The sequence below is a fragment of the Buteo buteo genome, chromosome 24 (assembly GCF_964188355.1).
Source record: "Buteo buteo chromosome 24, bButBut1.hap1.1, whole genome shotgun sequence".
NCBI classification, from domain to species: Eukaryota; Metazoa; Chordata; class Aves; order Accipitriformes; family Accipitridae; genus Buteo; species Buteo buteo.
In genome coordinates, this window is record NC_134194.1 from 19,839,395 (window position 1) to 19,862,358 (window position 22,964).

General features: G+C 42.7%; 1 protein-coding gene across 3 annotated transcripts in view; it reads left to right on the forward strand.

Moving 5' to 3' along the window:
• The first annotated feature begins 370 nt into the window (after positions 1-370).
• CTNNA1 (catenin alpha 1) overlaps positions 371-22,964 on the forward strand; it is a 127,489-nt gene continuing 104,895 nt past the window's right edge. The window contains exons 1-3 of one of the 3 annotated variants that reach the window (XM_075057121.1): positions 371-517; positions 17,015-17,121; positions 19,407-19,602. In XM_075057121.1, the coding sequence (XP_074913222.1) occupies positions 17,017-17,121; positions 19,407-19,602 (301 nt within the window). In that variant the 5' untranslated portion in view covers positions 371-517; positions 17,015-17,016. The remainder of the gene's footprint in view (positions 518-17,014; positions 17,122-19,406; positions 19,603-22,964) is intronic. The other 2 variants (XM_075057119.1, XM_075057120.1) reach the window with 2 other exon arrangements.

The window sequence follows — 22,964 nt, forward strand, 5'->3', positions numbered from 1 at the left end:
AAACGACGTCCCTCCCAGCTCCCCACACACCTTTTCCCGCCTTGCACTACCTCAGGAAGACAGAGCCAGGTTGTGACCAACGATCTTTGGATTCTACCTCAAAAAAACGACGTCCGACCCGACCTAAGACCACCCGGGCCCCGGAAGGAGGTTTCAGGGGAAGGCTTCCCCGTCGCCTGAGGGGATAGAGCCCCTCAGCAAGCGGCTGAAGCCGGCACCGCCCGCCGACAGGTGAGGGCCGGAGGCGGGCGGGAGCCCCTCCGGGGCTCCCGCCCGCCTCCGGCCCTCACCTGTCGGCGGGCGGTGCCGGGAAGGGCGCGGAGGCGGCGCGGCGGGCGGTGCCGGGAAGAGCGGCCGGGCCGGGCCGGGGAAAGCGGGGCGGGGAGGCGCCCGGAAGAGCCGATTTCCTCAGCGGGACGGGAGCGGCCTGGAGAGAGGGAGAGAGACGGACACAAAGCGGCCGAGGGCCGGAGTGAAGCGAGAGTAGGCGGCCGTGAGGCGATTCTCCTGCTCCCCGGTAAAGTTGTGGGGGCTTCGGGTGCGGCGCCGCCGCTTTTTTTTTTTTTTTTTTTCTCCTTTTCTTTCTCGCTTGGAAACTTTTGCGCGGTGAGGCGGGCTGGGCCCTGCCGGCCGCCGGGTCTCTGGGGAGGGTGGCGGGAGGCTGAGGCGGGGGGAGTGGAGCGCGGCCCGGCGCGGGGGAGAGGAGCGGGCTCCGCCGCCGCCTGTGGGGCGTGGGCCTGGGCCCGGGCCGCGCTCGGAGGCCGCGCTGGGCCAGGCCGGTGCGGGGAGGGAGGGAGGGTTGGAGGCTGGCTTGGGGCGGGGGGGAGCGGAGGGGGGCGAGAGCCGGTTGTGTTTTGGGTTGCTGAGAGCTATTTGCCGGCGGAAAAGCGCCGGGTGAGCCCGGTTTCTGGAGAAGTTTCGGTGGCAGCGGGGCTGTGGGGAGAGGCTCCTCCCCGCGCAGTCGGGCACGGCCCGGCGGGGCCGCCCCGGCGCCGCTCCCCGGTGGTGGGCCCGGGCAGGGCTGCCCGCCCGGCGAGACACACGGAGTTGGTCTTGGCCCTGGTGGGCTCCTCCTTCTCCTTTCGACCCCCCCCCCCCCGCCCCGAGTTTCTCTTGGCGGTGCAGCTGAAGCGAGCATCCTCCCTCTCGCCTCGAGTCGGTGTTTGGGTTTCAGTACACAACACACAACCTCACTTCGCTGGGAACACCCCTCCCTTCCTTAGCTTGGCCCTGCCACGTTTTCTTGACACCCACCTCTAATCTGCTAGTATGCAGTAAGGCGAGTGCCTCTCCTTCGCTGACGAGAAGTTTCGTGCTACTTTTTACAGCCAAAAAGTAGGGAGAGCGTATCGGCTCTCAGCCGCCAGTTTATGCATAACCCTTGTCCCGCTGCCTGTGGTCGTGGGATCACTGGGCAGTATGTATCAGCTGGCTTTTATTCATTGCTCATGCTAGTTCAACACACATGAAGTCTTTCGGGCTGAAATTTGCAGGAAAGCGTGTGGCTCGCTTACAAGAATTGGATGTGACCAGGCACGCTTCCCTGCCTGTCTGCCCTTGGCCCGCCTGCCCTGCCCAGGAGGCGAGGGGTGATCTGGCTAGCGTGATCGATCGCTTACTCGCCCAGTCTGGGGTATGAGCTTCTATGACTGTGTCCTCATTCCAGCTTTCAGAGTTATGACTCAAGGCATGTCTGGGTTATCTATACTGAACTAGTCTGGGAGCTCTTTGCTACCCCCCCCCCTTTTTTTTTCTTTGTTTTTTGTCTTTTGAGATGGGGGTTGTGGGAAAGGTATTCTTGGTGCTTGAGTTACTAGTTTCCTGCTTTTTTCCTGCACTGTGAGTGGGGAAGCGGGGGAGGTGGGAGAGACTGTTAGCTGCACTGTTCTGCTGATGCACATCCTCAGTCCTGCTGGCTACACCAGGCTTTGAGTACTTCCAAGCCCAGCTAAAGGCTGTGGGGTTTTTTTTCAGCTCCCAGGTTGGTTTGTAGGTAGGTTTGTGTTTAAATGGAGGTGAAAGCCCAGCTTACTTTACAATATGTGCCATTTTTTAGGTACCCTTTGGTCTATCTTAGGGTGCTAAGGTCACGTTAAGTGTTTAGTAGCATTTGTTTCTCCTGGCTGAATTGAAATCTTTTGTTTAAAAAGGGCATGATTTTATGTTGAGTCACTAAATTTTTTATTTACTGAGAAACATTTTTTTAAAACATCAAGGAAATGTTGTTTTACTTTTCTCAGGAGCCACAGACAAAGGTTTATTAGGTTTTGTTTTAAAAAGGCTTTGCCCTAACTTCTTCCATAATAAACAACATGCCTTCAGTCTTTGTGTTTTTTTCAGCCAGCTCTAATAATAGGCCTCTGCATCGGAGATTAAAAGTTTACACAAGGTGGCAGGGGGGAGCACAGTGGGCAGAGATTAGAAATCCCGCGCCCAAACTGGTGGTTTAAAATACTGATATAAATATTTAACTCACAATAAATTTTCAAGCTCTGTGAAGCATCAGCATTTCTGTGTTGACATGTGTAATGGCAGCCATTAAAGTGCAGCTTCTTTGTAGGGTTTCCATTGGTCTGATAAAGCTAACTGAAAGATGTAATAGAAAAGTAATTTGTGTTTTTTCAGCAGCATGAATATCTTCTTTCTGCAGCTGTAAGATCGAGAAACTGATCTTGCAGAGGAATCCACATTAGTAGAAATGTTTGAACTGGAAATACATTTTATTGGGACTTCAGTCCTGCCTTTAAATTATATCTACTGCTACTATTTGATTTCTAAATTACCTTTCTTATGCAGAGAATTAGTTAAGCTCACAAAAATATTTAGCGGCAAAACCAGTCTACTCGTCGTAGGTGGATCGTAAGGCTAGTCTCGAGTGAGTACCTATGTGGCCATGATAATTCTGTTAAGGAACTTGCTGCTTTCAGTTTTACTGGCATCTCTTGGCTTTGTTGGACACTAAAGGAAACATGAATGAAAAAGGACTGAGTATTATTTTGTTAGGACAGTGCCATGTTGAGACAGTCATTCAACATGGTGATGAATGCCTGTTGTTGTTTTCTACTATTGTGCCTTAACTGGAAAGCACTTAAATTCTTGTGCTGTGGAATTTTAATGTATATAACCATGAGGATTTGGATCCTTCGGTACTCTGGGAATTCACCCTAATTTAGTTTTACAGCTAATCTGGAATAGCTCTAATTCAGCGAGTTTATAGCTCATGTTGGTTAAACAGAGTTGCAGCTCTAGAGAAAGTGCAGATGTTTGATAATTACTACTTTTAACTCCATATTCTTTTAATCCAGCATATGAGACTTAAAATAGAGCCTACCCACAAAATTGTATACCAGCACTCTCACTGGAGGAGCTATGCTGAAAAGACGGGTGTTGAGAGTGACCTGCTGTGCCGCAAAGCAGAACTGGGTGCAAATAGATTTACTGAGGTAAAGGAATGGCGGGAGGCATGCAGTCACTGCAACTGTAAGTGGGATCTTTCTCCTTGAATGACTGAGACTTGTTATCTTCCAGTCAGGGTGAGAATGGGTGTTAACTCTGGTTTCTGGTGTGCAGTGAATTAGTATAGACTATTTAGGTATAAATATGATTCATAATTCCTCCTTGGCTCTTTTTCTTCTATTTAAAGAGCGAGCTACCTTTTCTCTAAACACAATTACGTATTTTTGTTTGTTAATCCCAAATGTACTATGGAAAACATCTGCTAGTCTTTTGACATGTGTTTATAAATACCTCTGGTGGAATCAAGACAGGAGTAACCTTTTTTCCCTGTTCTTTATAAAGTGATAGAAATTATTAAATACGCAGATCTAAACTGACACAGTTTGCAAAGGGAAAATCTCCACCAATCTATTGACATTCCGTTCTGTTATAATTTTTCTAACTTAGAAGACAACTACTTGATTAATCATTTAGACTCCTGAGAATTTATTTTGAAAGGCTTTAAGGTCGGGCATCTATGGATGGAAGAAGCAAATGTGAGGCCAGCTATAGCTAAAGGGGTAACAGTTACCAAGGTAGAGAGTGCAACAGTACTGAGAACATGGAACCAAGCTGGATGCCAGTTCTCAGTAGATCTGTTTTAATACACTGAGGTAGGAGTGTCGATGTATGTTACAACCTAAGAGTGTGTTAAACTCCCATAGTGTTTCCAAGGCAGTCGGGGGATTGAGAGCAAATAATCTAGGGAACTAGCAGCAGTGTGGCAGGTAGGATTTCACTGGCGGTAATAGGAGATACAGAAAACTTGTGGTGTGCATTTTTCCCAAGCAATGCTTGGTTTTCTAAGCTGTCTGTGCCCTATTATGGAACAGATCTGCGTATGACTGTATATGCTAATGAAGAATTTCTGCGTGGAGCTGATGTCGGGGAGCGAATGAGATGTTAGTGGAAGTTAGGGTAGAAGACGCTGTAAGCCCACTAGTGCACCTTGTTCTGGAGTAGCCTTCAAGTGTTACTCTTTTAAGAAAGAGACTGAAACTAGTAAGCTTGTGGATAGCTGGTGAAGAATCAGGAGAAAAAGACTTTTTGATTTTTCTTTTCCTGGAGATTAACTGAAGGAAATGAGGAGAGACCGTAGGCCAGACACTTCTGTCCTTGCTGTTGTTTAGCACAAGATCAAGAGGGCATTTAGGTAAATATTAAATTTGCTTCTTTTCAGTTAATAAGAAGTCAGTAAGAATTAATGCTATCAGGAGCTTGTGGCCTTGATGGCATGTGTGGTTTTTTCCCCCTTCCACTGCCTTTTGCGCTCCCAAAAGGGTTCAGAGCATTTTCATTCACTGTTTTATTCTGGGTACTCTTATAGGTGCCTTTAGGATCTATGCAGATCTAAGGCTCTAAGGGGGACATTCTTCTTCCTGTATCTTTTTCTGGATGATGCAAACTCAGCACAGAAGATCCACTTAAATAAACGGTCTGCACAAGGGCTGTGCTAGCAATGTAGCTGTACATAGCTAAAAGGGTCAGTTTAATTTTTCATGTAAACAAGGGTGAGCTGTATGCCTATAAAACGGTGTTTAACCTGCATAACACCAAGCAGGTCAGTATTCATCTTTGTAAAGTGCTCTTGAGATCTTCAGCTGAAGCCATAGATGGGTAAATGTTTTTTTTTTAATTGACTAGAATAACAAATTCAGAAACAGTGTTGTTGAACAGCAGAGGACAGAACTGGTGGTATGCTGAGAAGGAAGAAGGTACAAGTGGGTGTTTCTCTGTGTAAACGCAACTAATCAAGAAGTACAAGCTGCTTGTTCTTTACCCACTTTCTTGCAAGTATGTCCTTGTAATGTATACTTGTAAAACTAATTTCCTTTAGCATGACTTAAAGACCTAGTGAGTCTCATTGCTTGATGTTGAAGAGTGCTCACTGATCTTGGATAATTCATGATGGACTGTGGACATGTATGCAAGTGACAAGTCTCGTATGAACTTCACATACAATTTACCATAAAGTTCATTTCAGTCAGTACCTGATGTCCAGGTGTTTCAGAGTCTAAGCATCTTAAAAATTAAATTATTTATTCATTTAAGGATGAGAAGTTGAACTATAAACTGGAAGTCATGTGCAGGGGACTTGATGTGATCTGATTGCTGTAGCTGAGAGGTCAGTTCAGCCTAGTGTCCTGTCTCCCATGACCCTCGTCATAAGGTTTTGGTTGTACTGGTCCCGTCAACTTTTTATTAGTCTAGCCCTTGTCTGAGGCCCTAAATTACAAGCCCTTTGCCTGGCCTTGGCCAAGGTGGCTGTTAACAGGAACAGGAGGAGGGAATAAGACAGGAACTCCAAGGGTTGTTTCCCTTCCCTCTGCTTGTCACACTGCTAAGCAGTAACCTCTGGCTCCTTTGATGCCTTTGAGGAGTGATGGATGCTCTTGGGTGGTGTCTGGTGTCCCCCTCTGTTTCCCTGGTCATAATTATTGACCCGTGCCACCTGTCTTTTTATTGATGGCCACAATCATTTGGCTTCCCTTCCCTGTATCTTCCTCTACCTTTTTCTTGGGTGGTGGCAGTGTATAAAGCCATCCCTAAAAGAGAAAGCAACAGGCAAGCCAAGCAACAAAACCATGACAAAAGGGCAAACAAGTAGCATTGCTTCCCTAAGGTGCTCTGCCAAGCTCCTGCAGCAGAGGAGCTTCCTGAGCCAGGAGTTTGAGCCTGGGCTGATTTCTGTTCTGCAAATTTGTCCAGCGGCTCTTGTGGCCGGTGCCCAGTGCTGGCAGGAGTGCTGCTCGGCTTCTGATGCTGGCGGGCTTGTCTGCAGGTGCAGGCTGTCTGTGCCTTGATTGTATTCAATAGGCTCAGTTCAATGACTTAATTTCTTTTAAATGTAGAAACTTTCTTGAGAGCTGAACAGCTTCATACAAGCTACAAGTAAAATGGAAGACACGACATATTTTTTGAGAGTAAAAAGCAAGGATCTGGTTTGGCTGTATGAAAAGCTCTGGAGTGGTTTAAATTTCTGTACAAAGTATGGCTTTGTAGTTACTGCCACTTCCACTTTTTGGAAGAAGTGTTTAATTACAAACTACTGCTGTTACAGCTGGAAATGCATTTTGTAACTAACATTAAACAAAGCATCCTGAAAGCAGAGATGTGGGGAAGGCTTTTAGGAAAGTGGATATAGCCCTTATTTGTTACTCCATGGCACTTCCACTGCTGGTGGAGTCCTCAATCACAATACTATTATTTTGTATTGGTACAGTGACGAGTGCAATAGGATTGTGTGGGTGTTTTTTTTTCCCCCTCTCCTAGCTGGGGTTAGGGAGAAAAAATAATGATGTAAGATGCAATAAACAGTAGCAAAAAAAAAAAAAGCTAGAAAGTTTATTTGTAACAAAACAGAATAATGCAAATTAGTTGTGCAGGGTTAAAAGCTTATAACCTCAAGAAAAAAGTTAATTTTTGGTCTGTATGCATCAGTACTTCAGCATCAGGTGTTTTAAGCTGTTTCACTTAGTTTGCAGGAATTGGTTAAGACAATTTGATTATGTTTAACAGAATATTATCATGGGCCTAGGGAAAAGTCAATGGTTATTGGTGAAAGATGCAGTGTTCAGCAGAACCAGAGGCAGAGCGCTGGTGCAAAGCCAATTGAACAGGATTTCTTAGCTCATCTGGTTTTTGTTCAGTAGCTTTGTCTTGTTTCCTGTTTTGGGGGTGAGGAGAAGGGGTGGAGAAAGAAAATGTGCCTTTAATCAGATGTAAGTTGGTTTCCACTCAGTAAATGGCTGTGTTACTAGCTTAAAATCTTTTTTTTCCAGCAAGACCAGCCAAGCAGTGACTCCTTCCTCTCAAAACTTCCTGTTCCTTCCTGTTGCTTTTATGAAATGTGGGTGGGTCAGTGACGTTTTAATTTTTTTTAAACAAAAGTTGCTTTAATTGGTCATCCATATGCTAAAGCAGTGACTCGAAAGGGTTCTTGTCCAGGTTGTTAGCTCTGATTCTCATGCACTGCTGTGCACCCTTAGCGAGTTTGCACTTAACAGAAAGTGGTTATGGCTTTGCAGGTGACTCTGGTAAGCATCCAAAAATTAATCGCACCAGTGTGTTTTTATTACTACTTGCTTTGCTCTTTTGGAGAAGCTGCAAAGTTCTCATCAGTCAGTGCCCTCTGTGTTCTCAGTGTCTGCTGCCTTGTTGACAGTTTGCAGGGAGAGGAGATGGTATGTGTTAGAGCACCCTGCCTAACGTATTCTTCCAGATAATTGTAGTCATTTAGAAGATGCTTAACTCATCCGAACAACACTTGTGCTCTTCCTGGGGTTTGTTTTTGTGTTTGTGGTTTTTTTTCCCCCTTCTTAACTCGCAGCGTGTGTTGGTGGAGCTGCAAGTTGAGAGTTGTCTGGGGGTGTGCGGTGATGGTGCAATTCTTCTTCCCGTGAAACTAATTCATTGTTTATAGCTCAGAGATGTTGCTGAGGGTTGTCCTGAGCATAAAGTGAAATTCTCGGCCTTATCACTTGTGGCTTTTGTTATTTCTTTTTTCTTTAAAAACGAATTGCTTTGTAATTTTTAGATAAGACTGACAGAGTCTTCCTGAATCAAAGTGAAGGACTGAAAAAGGAATTCTGAATGACTTTTTCTAGAAACTTTAGAAAACATTTTACTCTGAAGAATCTTTACATTCATGTTCTCCTTTGCTTCAGTGGGTGCTCTTCTTTTAGTAGCTTTTGCAAACGGAGAAAACGATGGAAAACTTTTTTCACTTTTGTAATGCTAAGAGTATTTGTTACATAGTATTTAGTTGCTAAGGTGCTGGGCATGCAATTGAGAAAGAATATGGTATTTAGTCTCTGTTAATACAAGACTGTCCATTTCCTCCATGTTTAAGCAAATTGTCTCATCAAACCTCTAATTATAGGAGTCTTGCGTTTTTTAAAATGTGTCAGCTGAAACAACTCCAGTGTTTGTACACTTCTGACTGTTTTAAAATTGTTAATCAAGGTCTAGATTTAGAGGATGTGGCCAGCTAAAAGCACTGAAGGGTATTGCATAACAACGTATCAATTTAGGAATGAAAATGCGGTTTGAGTGGGGTCAGATTCTGGTTATTTCTGACACTCTAGCTTAAACGGCACTTTTTATTGCAGATTGAGTGCTGAAGAAGATCAGAAAAAAAATACCCAGGTTTTCTTTTCCTTTTATTGCCAGCCATCAGTGGTTTTCTGCAAGCTAAGCAAGAATTAATTTTGCAGTACTGGCAAATTCTTGTGCCAACTGATAAAGTAGGCTAATTTATAACAAACTTTTTTCTTATTTGAGGAATACTTGTGGCAAAAATTAATTTGTTAAAAGGTTGCCCCTTCTTGCATTCATTGCTAACTTAAGGTTGGTAATTGAAACCTGTGCTAGGGTAGTTTGGGATTCGAAGAGCTGTGCTCTGTAGCTGCAGCCTAGTTGTTATATCTTCACTGACTGTGTATCCCTAGGATCTGAAATGCATACTGTGGTTCTGAGAGTGGCAATAAGCTGTTCTTCCATTCTTTCTTAACGATTTTAGGGAAGCTTCACACAATTTTCTGCCTCAAGGGTGGGAAGAGACACTGTGAGGTTGGAAGGGCTCTCAGTAGCTGAATCAAAGTGGTCCAGCAGATGTACAAGTCTCACCTGGGCTCTGATATCCCCTCTCGAGGCTGAGTCCCTTTGTTATGTTTGAAAGCACTAACCATTAAGCGGTAGGCTTAAATGTGAGAAATGTGGCTGTGAGAGGGCTGGGGTTTGGGAGTTTGAAGTTATCTTTGCTGCTAGTGTAAGTTTGTGAAAGATGATGTTTGCTTAAAATGCAGGTGTGTTGCCCTTGCGCATGGCCAGAGTGTTGCAGTCCTGATGCAAAGAGCAGACAGCTAAAGTACAGCAGTTACAAAGCCAGTGATTATTTGTTCTGATTTTTGGAAGTTATCTTTCATGATGTTAGTATTGCAGGTCTTCAGCATAAAATGCACCAATGTTATTGTGAAGACAGAATGAGTGGTTTATTATTAATAGTAATAGCTTGCTGCTCATGACATGTCTTTTCCCTTTCCCAAATATGAAGTTTTGCAGCTAGCATGTTAAGATTAATCTTAGTTATATAGGAGGTTCTCTTTTTTAGAAAAAAGCATGTGTGTCTTCTAAAGTAGTGTCTTGATACCCTATCAGTTTTCTTTATGTAGTTGGAATCCTGCTTGAGTTTTGGAAACTGAAAACTGTGCAGAAATAAATTGGATGCTTGTTGGGACATAGCGGGATATCCATCTGGACAGTTAAATGGGTATAAGCTTGAGTTTGGTCCTTGCATTCTTTTAGGATGTCATCCATGAGCTGGAGCCTTTGTGTGACATAAATAAGTCACTAATTGCCTGTGCTTGCTGTGATTTGGCTTGCCACGCATCTCCTTTCTAACTCCTTTGAGGCAAAACAGTCCTGGCAAAAATAAAATGATCAGAGCCTAACACTTAACGTAACTGAAGGCAAGAGGCTGTTGTTACCACTGACATCTCCAAAAAACGGTTTATTTGTAGTTGTGAAATCACTGCTGTGGCCTCAGGAACACCACGATGAAGCTGCTTGCAGAGCGTGACTTCCATCCTCTTAATGATAGCTAGACTAAAATGAAGGCATGAAAACCTGTAGTTACAGAGTGCATTACTGATTTTGGAATAAAAATAAGTTACTTGAATCCACAGTACTATAGCAATTGGGAAGCTGTTAGGAGATAGCACATACTGCTTTGGACAATGTGTTGCATTTTAATCTGGTGATATGCCCCATGCTTGCTTTCATGTGATGGTGCATTGTATAGAGTGGGCTGTGCTTCCAGAGGGGAAAAAAGGTGACAGGTTCTCTATGGCACGCTGCTGGCTTCAGTAACAAGGCAACAGGCAGGAAGTAACACCCATGTAGAAGAGAAACAGTTATAAACTTCATTGATTTTTTTTTTTTTTTTTTTTTTTTTTTTTTGGTATGGACACCAGATTAGGTTGCATCTCTTAACTCAGTAGCAAGGTCTAAAGATTTGCTGAACAAATGAAGTAGAGAAGCATTTGTTGTTACTGGCTGTGTAAGGCTTTTTGATGAGCATTTCAGATGCCTCTCTATAGACCTTCTCCACAAGAACAGCAGAGAGAAAAACGTATGAAAACAGATTATGAGAGCTGGATCTGGAATGGTACTGGTGAGAAATAGGCTTATCTGAACCTGAATGTCGTCTTTTTACTTAGCTGGTTACTACGGTCTGGAAAAAAATGTGTGGCAAAGTTGAATATACTCAAATGACAGAAATGTTTTGATAATCAAAGAATATAGTCTATGCAACATCTGTGTATTAATATTTAAGATTATGAAATTCTAATAGTAAGGATTTCTAAGGAGGTAGTACCTTCATGGCATTTATGGTGGAAGAGAAGATTTGGTAGCTGAGCAGATGAAATTTAAGGTTGAAGGCTATGTTAGAAGAGGATGACTATCTGTTTTTAGTTGTGTGTACTTGATGTTAAATAAAACCAGCTTAAATCAACCCCACTTAAGTCCTCCTTGAAAAGCGCCATGTATACCAAACAACCTTGACTAGCTAGCTATTCAGCTGCTGAGAGGAGTATTGCTTTATTTGTGGAATGGGGCAGATAAATTCATTTGGAGACTGTGAAGCGAAAGAATGAAACTTTTTTGTTTCTGAATACTCTTAGTTATATGGAAGACAGTTTTGAACTGTCAGTGAGGCATGATGAAGCCCCTGCATGTGAGCTGGCTTTAATATGAAGTGTGCCTTAACCTTTTTGAAACCAAAAAATGTTCAGAAGATTTGTGTTAATACGCTTCCCCGCAGATCTTTATCTGCTGTCTTGTCTTCTACCTTCAGCAGGGGTAAAGGATCCCTGCTGGTTATCAGATGGGTTAGGTATTTAGGTAACAAACCAGACAAAACCAAAAGGATTCCCTTGGGAACAGGGAAGCTGGTTTATTTTCTGACTGGAAGATGAAGCTGGGTCAGTGTGTTGTGAATCCCACCACATTCCATGCTCATGACTTGGGTGATAGAATAAGGGCTATTCTCATTACATTGCACAGAATATCCAAAGACAGTCTGGAAGCATGGTGGAGGACAGGATGATCATTCAAAATGACTGTGACTACTTAAGGAAATATGAGAGAAAGTAATAAGCTGCAAAATAATGCAATCAAGTACATATTACCATGCCTGCACACAATCAGCTGCACAAAATGGGGAACAACTAGGTGGGTAGCAGGAAGGGTGTTAAAATGGAGAATGTCCTCCCAGGTATAAAATGTTCTTGTACTGTCCTCTTTTGTTAGTTTTTTTGGATAGCATAATGCTTGAATTCAGCATGTGGTCTATTGTGCTTAGGCCAGGTTAGCCCCCCCTGCTGTGCTAGTGAGACCACTGTTTGAATACCATCTTCCCTAGGAAAAAAAAAACAAAAGAGAATGGTGAGTATAGTTAAAAGCTTTTAGAAAGCAGCTGGTCAGGATAGTTAAAATTTGAAGACTGATAGAAGATGGCATGTAAAAAACTCTTCAGGTAGCACAAGGTGGTGGGACTTAAGTTGCAGCACAGGAGATGGGCAGTTAGATTTTTCCGCTGTGTAACCAAGAGATTTGCTCTGGTCTAGAGGTTGGGAGGCTGCAGCATCTCCTGGTACAGAGCAGGTTGAATGTACTAGCCCAGTAGTGCCTGAGATACAGCTAGTATTGCCTTCAGGTGCATGTGGGCGTGCAACCTGGAAAAACAGGACCGTGAGCCCTAGGCCTTTCCATCATTCTGTTGGTGTGCAGAGCTCACTGTTGAAATAGTGCTCCTTCATGGGCTTTTTGGAAAGCCTTGAGTGCCTTCAGGACACTTCTGCAAAGAAGCCACAGAGCTGCATTCCTATGGTTGCCAAAGTCTAGAAATTATTTGCATGCTAGTGTTCTGGAAGTAGGTATCTGAAGTTATTCTGAAAACCTAAAATTACCAGTTTTTGAAAACACTACGACCTTTAGTTGTGGCTTTTGCAAAGAGCACCACTGTATGTTTATCACCTTCAGTGTGTTCATGGCAGGCCAGCTCATTTAACGTGGGATGTGGATGCAGCCCCAGCAGTTTAATACATCCTTCTGCTCGGGTCTGTGCCTTCACCTCTCCTGAGCAGGGCTGGGATGTGCCCTGGGGTGCAGAGCTCATCCCAGTGCTGCTGCAGTCCCATCAACTTCCCTCTGCAGTGCCACCTCCTCCTTCAGGACAGTAAGCTGGCAAGGTAATTCTTACAGTTACTGGCTTACTCTGAGACCGTTTTAGCTCCCTGAAGTGGCTCACTGCATCAGGTGTGTGCCAGTGTGGGTGCCTGTTTGAGGCAGATTTGTGGCAGGGAAAGGAGCAGTAGGACTGCTGCAGCATTTGCTTGAAGTAGTGTGGAAGTGCTTGAAGCAGAATGGAAACCTCTTAAGCTTTAGCTGTTGATGAGATCTTGATTCCTTCTAGAAAGCAGGGGCAAGTTGTCCTGGGATGGCTCTGCTTGCAGACCTGCTTGGCTGGAACTCTGAAAGTGGCTTCTCTAAACGCCTGTTCTTCCCCCACCCTCGCATCCTTGCAAGTGCACTAAACCCCAGCAAGATATAATTGCATTACCTTGAACCATCTACTATGATAATGAGCACCATCATGACCAGTAGAATAACCTGAAGGGTTTATGGTTAAAGTGCTGGGCTGTGACCATGGATTAACATTGGGGCTTCATGTGTCTGAACATTAGATGTGCTGGGAGGGCATTTGTGCTCTCTGCAGTGGCTCTGCTTGATGCTCTGTTTTCAGCGGCACCTGGTTCAACTCAGCTGTGACATCCAGCTTTGCCCTCTGTTTCCACTTGAATGCCTTTGCCAGTGGTGCCAGCTGACATAGCCATCTCCTCTTGCCATTGCCAGTTCCATTCGCAGCAGTATCTGTGGTGGCACGGTGAACCAGATGGGGATCTCAGCCCACCCTGTAAAAATGGATTTCTTTCCCTCCAGCCAAATCAGTTCTTCCCCGTCTGGTTAATCGCTCAGCCGTAGGGAAAGCTGTGCCAGTACAGAGGGGGTGTGATGTGAAGACGGGAATGAGTTCCTAGAGGGGTGTGGGAGGATGAACATTGGTTTTTAAGCAGCTTTCCTGCTGCTTATGAAACTGCAGGCTAGGCAACCACAACTTCTTGTGCAGTGGTGTCTTTCTATATATTCCACTTGAGATTCAGCATTGCTCACTCTCTTCCGCTGTGTGGTCTGTGCTGCTTTGTCCTTGAAATTCCTGCTTTGCGTGCATGTGCTGCTGTGTGTCCTGTGCGTGGTAGATCTGTGCTGTGGAAAACCTGTTTCCATATCAGCTGGGTCATCCTAGCTGTCTGGAACAAGTGCTATGCTGGCCTGTGGTTGGGCCTGTCTTCCAGAGGATGCCCTCTTTCTTTATGAAATGTTACAGTTATTGCAGTCATCGTGGGAATTGTGCGCTCTGGAAGAGCCAACAATTAAACACTCTGCTACAATATCCTCTGACTTGGTTTACTACCTGTTACTGTATTTGAATTCAGTGATGCAAGAGCTTGAGCAGTCACAGGAATAAGACGGGTTCCAGAGAACTAGAGCATTCTCGTGGTGGGAGTGCAGCCCTGCTTTAACATGGCCCTGGCAGTTGTCCCTTTATCCCCTAAACCCACCCCATTCACACATGTATTTAAGCTATAGCCTGTTCCTGTATTCTTCACAAGTATTTAATTGTACACTGCAGTAAATACATTTATTCAAATGATATCCAAGTCATTGCTGCCAAACGGTGTATTTGATATCAAGCTATGCTTTTTAGATAAATTTCAATAACGTTCATACTAAGTGGTTTTATAGACCATTACTTTGGGCCAATTCGTGAACTATCATACTAACGTGTTTTCAGATGAATTACCTTCATTATCCTACTAACACAATTAATGTGTCTTCTCGTGGTTACCTCATCCTGCACTTTGTTTCTGCAGGAGGCATAACAGCATTAAATATATAGAAACAGCTTTTACCTAGAAACCTAGTGGGCTTTCCAGAGCACTGGGTATGTTTTTCAGAAACCATAAAGGCTTTCAGCATATTTTTCTTGGCTTCTTATGTAGGAAGCATTCACACTGAGCTAATCAGGAGGGAATAAAACTGTGAAATTCCTTGTTGAAGGTAGGATGTACCTGGGGCAGGGGGTGAAGGGCTTTTCACAGCTTGCCCTGTGCCAGCATCTGCGCCTCTGGGCCATGGTGCAAGCCAGCACAAAGCTGGACCAGCAAAAAGGAAAAAAGGGGGTGATAGGAAGAGAAGGATAGTTAGTGAGTTCACAGGACCTTCTGATAAGTGTCAGAGGTAGGTTGAGGAAGAGGAGGTGGCCATCCTCCACCCTCCTGCAGCAGTAGGGAGGTGGCAGCTCACCAGGTGTCTCTGGAGTTGCAGCCTGGCATGCCTTCTGCTGCGGGAGCTGGGACCCTTCATCTGCACTTCCAAGCTTTTTGATTTAAAAGTCAGAAATGTTATATGTATGCTAGCATGCATCAGCCTCTTTTTAGTTTTTTGGATGGGGTGTGTTGTGTTTTGGTGTGGTTTTTTTGTTTGTTTGTTTTTAAAGCTTTCAGCTTTTTAAGTTTTCTTTCTCTCCAGCAGTGTGGGCACTTGCGGCGTGGGCGTAAGTGGAAAGCTCAATGCAGGTTAGGTGAATATTCCTGCTGTGCACCTTGCAAAGTTGTACTTCAGTGTATGACAGAGTATAGGCTTTTCAGGGTAAAGATGTGTTTTCAGTAGTGCAGCGAGTACTTAATCTATTATATTGTGTCTGTGGTGCAAGAGAGCCTATGTCATGTCTTGGGATCAGCCTGCCATGAAGGTGCTGTTGACTGAAGCTGGGTGATGCTAAGCCCTGACTTCTTTTACGCCCTCTCAGGCTGAGTTTCTCAAGTGCCTGAGAGATTTTATTCTTCAGTGGGAAACAAGCAGCACGTCTGTGCCTTTTCTGCATGTTTAACTATCAGCATAAAACGGTTAGTTGTTGGTATGTATTGTAAACGTTGTTGGTTACCAAAATTGTTGCCTTGCCTCCTGCTTCTTAAAAATAATGGGATGTTGTGCTCGTGTGGCAGCTTGGGGACATCTGGTGCTGTCAGAGCAATCTGTCTGCTGAGATGCTATGCAGACAATGCCTTGTCCAGAGTAAGATTTAAAAATATCAACTAATAAGCTTTTAAAGCAACTTCATCAGCAGGTGCTTAGGAAGAGGGGTGGCAGGAGACTTTGGAAATGTATTTCTCTTCCTGACTTTTTAAAAAATACAAGGTTACAAATGTGGGTTTAGTCTAATCTTGACTTTTGAGGGCAACCCAAAGAACCAAGAGCTGGAATCTATTAAGTCTAAAGTGGTATGAACTGGTTTTATGGGCCTGTAAATACTTTAAATTCATTTTTTTCTGAAGTTATGGTTCTGGTTATTCCTTTGTTGTGCTGTACAGCATCATAGTGTTAATCTAGTAATCTGTTGTAGGTTTGGTGGGTTTTGGTGGGGTTTTTTTGTGTGTGGGTTTTTTGTTTTTTTGGTTTTTTTTTTTTTTTAGACTACTGGTTTCAGAAGCAGAGCTATTTTAGTGATTCTACTAAACTTTTCCCATAATCATATTTGCTGTTGCATTGGGATGTTGATATAAAACTAACGGGAAGGAAAGGCTCAGTGACAGCTTTTAACAGATCTTTTCGTGCAAATCTGCTTTTCTCTCCTATGTAAACGTTAAGGGGAAGCGTAGTAGATACATAGGCTGTTAAACATGAACCAACTGGATTTTCTGGCTTTATAAGGCTTATATTCACTATTTTACCTTTGTACTTCCAAAAGGTGAATTGGATGAACAGGTAGATTAAATGAGTTTAGAACCTGGATCCTGGTTTAACAAAGCATTTGGGATAATGACTCATGGTGGAGCTGAGGAAACTGGTGGTTTTCTGGTGCTGTTGAAGTCAAGGTGTTCCCTTTTGCTCCCCCAAGACCTTGGGCTGTGTCTCAAAGCTGGTCTGGGAGCACAGGACAGCCAGCCCTGGGGAGAGGCAGCAGAAATAGGAAAGGGGTTATTTACTTAGCCTCCAGCTTCATGGTAAAGTGCCCCCATTACCTGTGAGGTCCATTTTCATTGCTTGGGGACCACTGATGACAAGACAGGTAATGTTTGGTTTACTCATTGCTCTGATAAAATATTGTGGCTTTTGGATAGGTCTTGGTGTGCTTTTTGTTTGTTTGTTTTTGGTTTTGTTTTTATTTTCTAACCAAAACATCCAGGTAATGTCTGTATATTGTTGTCATAAGCAATTTTTTGAACTGTCATCAGTTGAACCAAAACTGATATTTCTGGAGACAGTATAACCTTAACTTAGACCGAATGGCTATGTTGTGTGTTTAATAGCCTCTGTTTTAATTTATTTTTAAAATACACTCCAACAGCACTAATTAAAAAAAAAAAGTATTCATATAGCTCTTTTCTTCTAGAAATGACTGCTGTTACTGCAGGCAATGTTAACTTCAAATGGGACCCCAAAAGCTTGGAGATAAGAACACTGGCAGTTGAAAGACTACTTGAGCCTCTTGTTACACAGGTAGGAAAAAAAAAGGGGGGTGGGGCAAAAAAACCTTCATAAGGATGATTACCTGTTTTGATGTATTATTTCAATTAAGTAACTTCCAAAGCTTAAATTCCAGAAGTAAAGACACTACAAAACTAAAGATGAAAAAAGCGTACAAGTAATTTCTTCAGTTTGATTGTAACAGTTATTGGGCATGAGTCTAGAAAGACTGTTTTTTCAGCACCTGATAAGACACAGTATTTCAATTAGAAGTGCAGAAATGCATGTGAGTAATGTTCCGTTGCTGCTGTGTTGTTTCTTACCTGTATTTTGGGTGGTATGCTGCTTATTTGTTGAGTCTTTAAAAGCTGGACTATGTCTCATTTAGAAACTGGTATTCAGGAATGACAAAAGTCCCTTGCAACAAAGCCATTAGTGCTTGCCAGAAGCAGGGTCTCATAAGTTTTTTCTGTCAGATTACCTGTGTTTAGGGTTGCCTTTGGCAGGAAGTTCAGGTAAATGGTGAAATGTATGGTGGGGGATGTTTGCAACCTGTCTAGAACAGCCTTGTGTTGTAAATAGATTACTGACCCCTCTTAACAGAATTCCACCCAAGAAGTACGCTTTTATGACATTTGCTACTATTTCAGTATATTTTTTACAAGATATGCATGCTTTCTTTTAATTTATGCCTATGCTTTATGCTGGATTTGTGAATCAAAGCTTATTTCTGCGTGGTGTATGTTGCCCAATGAAATGCGCTGAAGAATATAGGAGAGCTAGAGTAAGTTTTGTAAATGTAAGCTACGTGTATTGGGCATTTTGAAGATTCTTGGAAGAGGCTTTCTAGGAGGTCTAGAAGAGAAGATGCACTGGAGACAGTTAACTCATTTTCTTTAGCATTGTTTTCCTGAAATAAGAAATTTTTAAAAAGGCAGTATGAACTGAATGCAACTCCTGCTAAGCACAAGCTGCAATGGTCAAGTTCTGTTTCAGTATTAACATCCCTTTAATTGCTAAGCTGCTGTCCATACTTGCCATTTGTTCCCTCCAGATATTCAGAGGGGCAGTTGGGTGATCTACGACATAGCTTTTTAGCTGGAGTTACTTACTGATAGAGTTTTTCCTTAAGAGAAATTGTCCTAATTTAGCAAACTTGTTTATAGGACCTTTTTGTCCGAGTTCAGTGTCTGTAACTTATTCCTTAAGTAGCACAATAGGCCATACTGGCAATCACAAATTTTGTGCATTATGTGACTGGCAAAATACAGAGAGGAAAGTACAGTAAGTTGCATTATTGCAACTTGTTCTTTATTTGTAGTACATGATGAACTTAGACTACCCAATACAAATGCTCCCCATAAACCAACAGCGATGTTCCCAACTGATGGGTTCCCCTCTCTGATTCAACCTACTGAGAAGATGGATCCAGCTCTGAGGACCTTTATGTCAGCAGTCCTTGGGCTTTCCAGAGTAGTAATATTTTTTAGTGTTGTAACTTAATATCCCTCTGAAGTAGCTTTGTATGCCTTTTCCTAGACTTAACAAAAAAGGGGGGGGGGGAGGCAAATGGAAAAGTGTTCATGGATTTTGTGACATCTAGCTGTGTTTGATTGAAGGGCATGGATCCTGATCCTGTGTACCTAGCAGTCATCTGGCCGCTGGTGACCAGCTCCTAGCAGGGTTTCAGTCTAAAACATAAAACTTGGAAATATTTGTTGATCACAGGAGATTGTAAGAGTTCAGTTTTGGTTGTTTTGGGGAAATAATCAGCTCTAGGAAGTCCTTTGCTCTGCATTTAGTCCATTGGCTGTAGTACTGTTTTGGACTCAAAAGATACTGTGTTGCTAGATTTCTGTAGATGATGGCTTCAACCTTGTTTGAGGTCTTTTATGCCTGGAGAGCTATCCCAAACTAGTTAATCCCAACTTGGGTTCTTTTATGTGGTGTTAAATAGCTATGTGGTGTTAAATAGCTCTGGCCTGTTACTGATATTGCAGTTCATAAAAAATACAAATAGAACTCAATTCTTAAAATTTTCAGGTCTGCTGCTGATAAGAAAAATCTCTAAGCAGTTTAGCTGAATTTATAATGCTCATCTAAGGAATCGAGAAGCATGGTAACGTTTCGAGATGTGAAAAACACTTATTTGTGAGTTTAACCTTTGGAGCTGGCAATAGTGCAGGTATTAGTGATAGGCTATCTAGAAAAAAATACACATGGCATTGCTGTCAAATTGATAAACTTCTAATTTGTTTCATGTTTTTTGTTTTTTTCCCCCATGTTTTTTGTTTTTTCCCCTCCATATTTGTCTTTAGGTAACAACACTGGTTAACACTAGCAACAAGGGCCCCTCGAATAAAAAGCGAGGGCGTTCTAAAAAAGCCCATGTTTTGGCTGCATCAGTTGAACAAGCAACAGAGAATTTCCTGGAGAAAGGAGACAAAATTGCAAAAGAGAGCCAGTTCCTTAAAGAGGAGCTGGTAGCGGCTGTGGAAGATGTTCGTAAGCAAGGTAAGAGCTATGTATCTGTGTTTTTTCAGAGTAAGTAGAAATGTTCCTGTTTCCCTTTTGCTGTTATTTCTAATGACTCAGTGCCTCTCCACTTGCATAGATTGTCAGCTTGTCTTGCTGGCTTCCTTGAGGAATAGCATGAACTGGGCAGATCTGGAAATTGGATGTCCCAAGTAGAGATTGGGAAGAGAAGCAGAAGGGCTGCTTCTTTGAAGAGCATTTAAAACTCAGTTTATGCTAAAAAGTCAACTTCCCATCCTGCCTGTAAATGTTATGGAAGTACGTCTCAAATATGTCAATAACTTCTTCAGTATTTGAATGTATACAAAACAGCATTGTAGGAGGAAGAGCTGAGTGTTGACTTGACAGAGCCAAGTGTCTCAAACATGCAAAATGTAAACAGCAACAAACAGAATGCAAGGACCTTGATTAAATATTCCAGGCTTCCTCCCCCACAACTAGTGTTGATTTTTATAATTTTCTTTTTTACTTTCTTGGAGAAGGCCTGCAAGAAAAGCCTATGGAGCTGGCTTACTCTAAAATATGCACTAGTAAATATGTTGCTCATAAATCATTTATCATTCTTCCAGTCATGAGCCTTTTCTATGCTTCGGTGAAACCCAGTCAACTGGTATTAATGGTGACGGCTGCTGCTGCAAAAAACGGAAAACTCATTAGCATTAATTACTTGTTTGTAGCAGAAGTTGCACAGTGATGAAATATTAGTTGAAAATGGTTCGAAGTTCTGGACGAGCCTGGTTGACAGACCAAAGAAAGATCAACATAAGAAGGCTGTAATGTAAGGGGCTAATTGAGTTGGCTTAATTTAACAACAACAAACAACAGCAAAAGAGACCCCTTTGTCTTGAAGCCTTTAATTCTTGGTGCTTGCTTGATTGCTGCTCAGAATTGAGAGTCAAAGCTCATCTGTGAGTACCTTCAAATGACTCTTAGTGATATTAGTGAGCAAGGGAGCTGTACTCAGTCCTCAGGATTGGGAAGTTCCGTTAGCTGAATTTGTAGTTGCATATTACAGTGAGAAGCTGGTAGGAAGGAGAAACTGATAAACAAATCTTCAGGATGACCCTATCGCTTGTTTTTTGGCCCCTGCTTGATTTTGAGACTACAGGTAGACTTGATGCCAAAACCTCCCTGCTCTGTTGATCTTTGACAGAGGAGGTGGTGTTCATAGCTGCGAGGTGCTGGAACGAAGCGACTTCCCACCTTAACGTTGTTTCACTTCTTCCCTTTTCACTGCTTGCAGCTTGCGTGAAATCTGGTGCATAGAGAGCATAGCTGTATCTGTTTTCTGAAGCTGGATGGATGATGATTAGTCTTGAGTGATTTGCCTGAATACGTCTTGTGCCCACCGCTGTTTGTGGGAATGCAGTCACAGCAGGGCTGGGCTGCTGGGGCAGCATGACCACGGATAAAAGCCTGTGCCCCATCACGGTGCCAGCGTTCAGTCAGGTTTAGCAGAGCGGCTCTTCATAAGGAAACTAAAAACCAAACAAACCTTTGAGGAAACTAGAAGCAAATGGTGAAAAATGAGATACAACAGAGGGAAGGTTTATTGCTGCCAATGCCCAAGGGGAGGATTGCAGTTCTCAGTAGTGCTAATAACAGGGAAGAGATACAAACTCTCAATGTACATGTTTATATACAGTCCATGCACTTCAGAAGTGTTTCCAGTATTGTGGTAGACCAGTTGAATTCATGAACTGGGGAAACAAGGGAAGTGTAATACAAAGCCTGTGTGTGTGCTTGGCAAAACTTCCAGGTGTTGGTGCCTTTATCTGCCTTTTGCAATGGGTGGCAAAAGTGGAGAGGAGAATCTGGGTGTCTTGGTCAGCAGCAGGGTGATCGTGAACTGGCAGCATCTGTGTGTCTGACGGCAGCAGTGGGATTATAGATGTATAGTACAATTGATCTTCAGCAGAAGACAGGAAAATAGAATTAATAATGCCTCTATTTAGAGTAGGGAGCAATTTAGTTACCATAATAAAAAAAGATGAATGAATGTAGACAGAGGTTATGAAGATGATTAGGACAATAGATAACTTGTCTCATCAGAGAAAATTAAAATTTTTTTTTTTTAGCCTAGCAAGAAGAAGATTGAGAGGGTACATGATTTTAGTGAGCACGCTTGTTCATAAAGTCCCATTTGTTGGGGGTAAAAACAAAGAAGTGAAAAGAGCTATTTAGAATGAATGATAGTATGGCTACATACTAAATCAATATAAGTGGATCTTCAAAGTCTTCCTGATTTTTACAATGGAAGAATAAATTACAACTTGCTTTAAATATTGAACAAGTTCATGAAATATCCTAGAGTAAGATTCCTGGCCCTTTAAAGCTTTGGACTTCTGACTTCTTTAAAGTACTGAAACTTCTTAAAATAAAATTTTGAACAGAATAGTGAAGACAAAGAATCAAAGTGTTTTTCAGAATAGATCCTGCTGTGGTTATAGAAAAGACTTAGGACTGGGAAGATATCTCATGTGAATGTCTTGGATTTCAGCATTCTTACAGCATTTGCTACGTTAATTTCAGCTACTGGAATTTTGCTGGGTAATAGAGGGGGCAATATTGGTCTTGCCGAGTCTTACTCCGCCCACTCTAGGCTCTTTGGTGCTTTACCTTCTTTTGAAGCATAGAAGATTGTGTGTTGAAATGGTCAGCTCTTCTGGTGCTGTTGGGAGGTGTTTTGGAACTGAACCAGTTTCTTACCCAGGTACTTGGCACTGAGACAAGATGCAAACTGTGGGTTCAGGAAGGAAATTTCTTTTGGGTCAGGTTGCCCAGGCTCTTCCTGTTTTCTTGGAGTATGCATCAGCATAGTTCACTGCCTCTATATATCTGTATGCTAGTGCGAGGAGCCAGGGTATTAGCTATGCTCTTGCTGTTGTGTTTTTTCCTGTGGTAATTTTGCATAAAAGACCAAAAATTAAAGCTTAAAATTAAAAAGCTTAAGCCTGTGCACAGGGCTTAGAGAATGGATGAATGGTCTTGTGAATCCTGTGGACTTTGATGGTGTTTCATGGTTGCAAATGCAGGGCAGCGAACCTACTGATTCAGTGTGGTGTCTTTCTGCCCTGTGTTTCTGCACAAAGCTTTCTCCAAAACTGAACAGTGAGGCAGATTATGAAAGGGTAAAATGGTTTTTCAACTGTACTTCACACAAAATACATGGCTTAAGGATTTCCAAGGAACAGGAGGCCAGTTGTGGAATAACTTGAAGTTAAACATTGAATTCTTCCTGGAAAACTCAACTTTAAAATTCTGTTGTGACCAGTTAGCTTAATTTCTTGGAAGTGTGCAAAGTGTTCTCAGTTGTTTTCCTGCAATAAAAATGTTTTAGG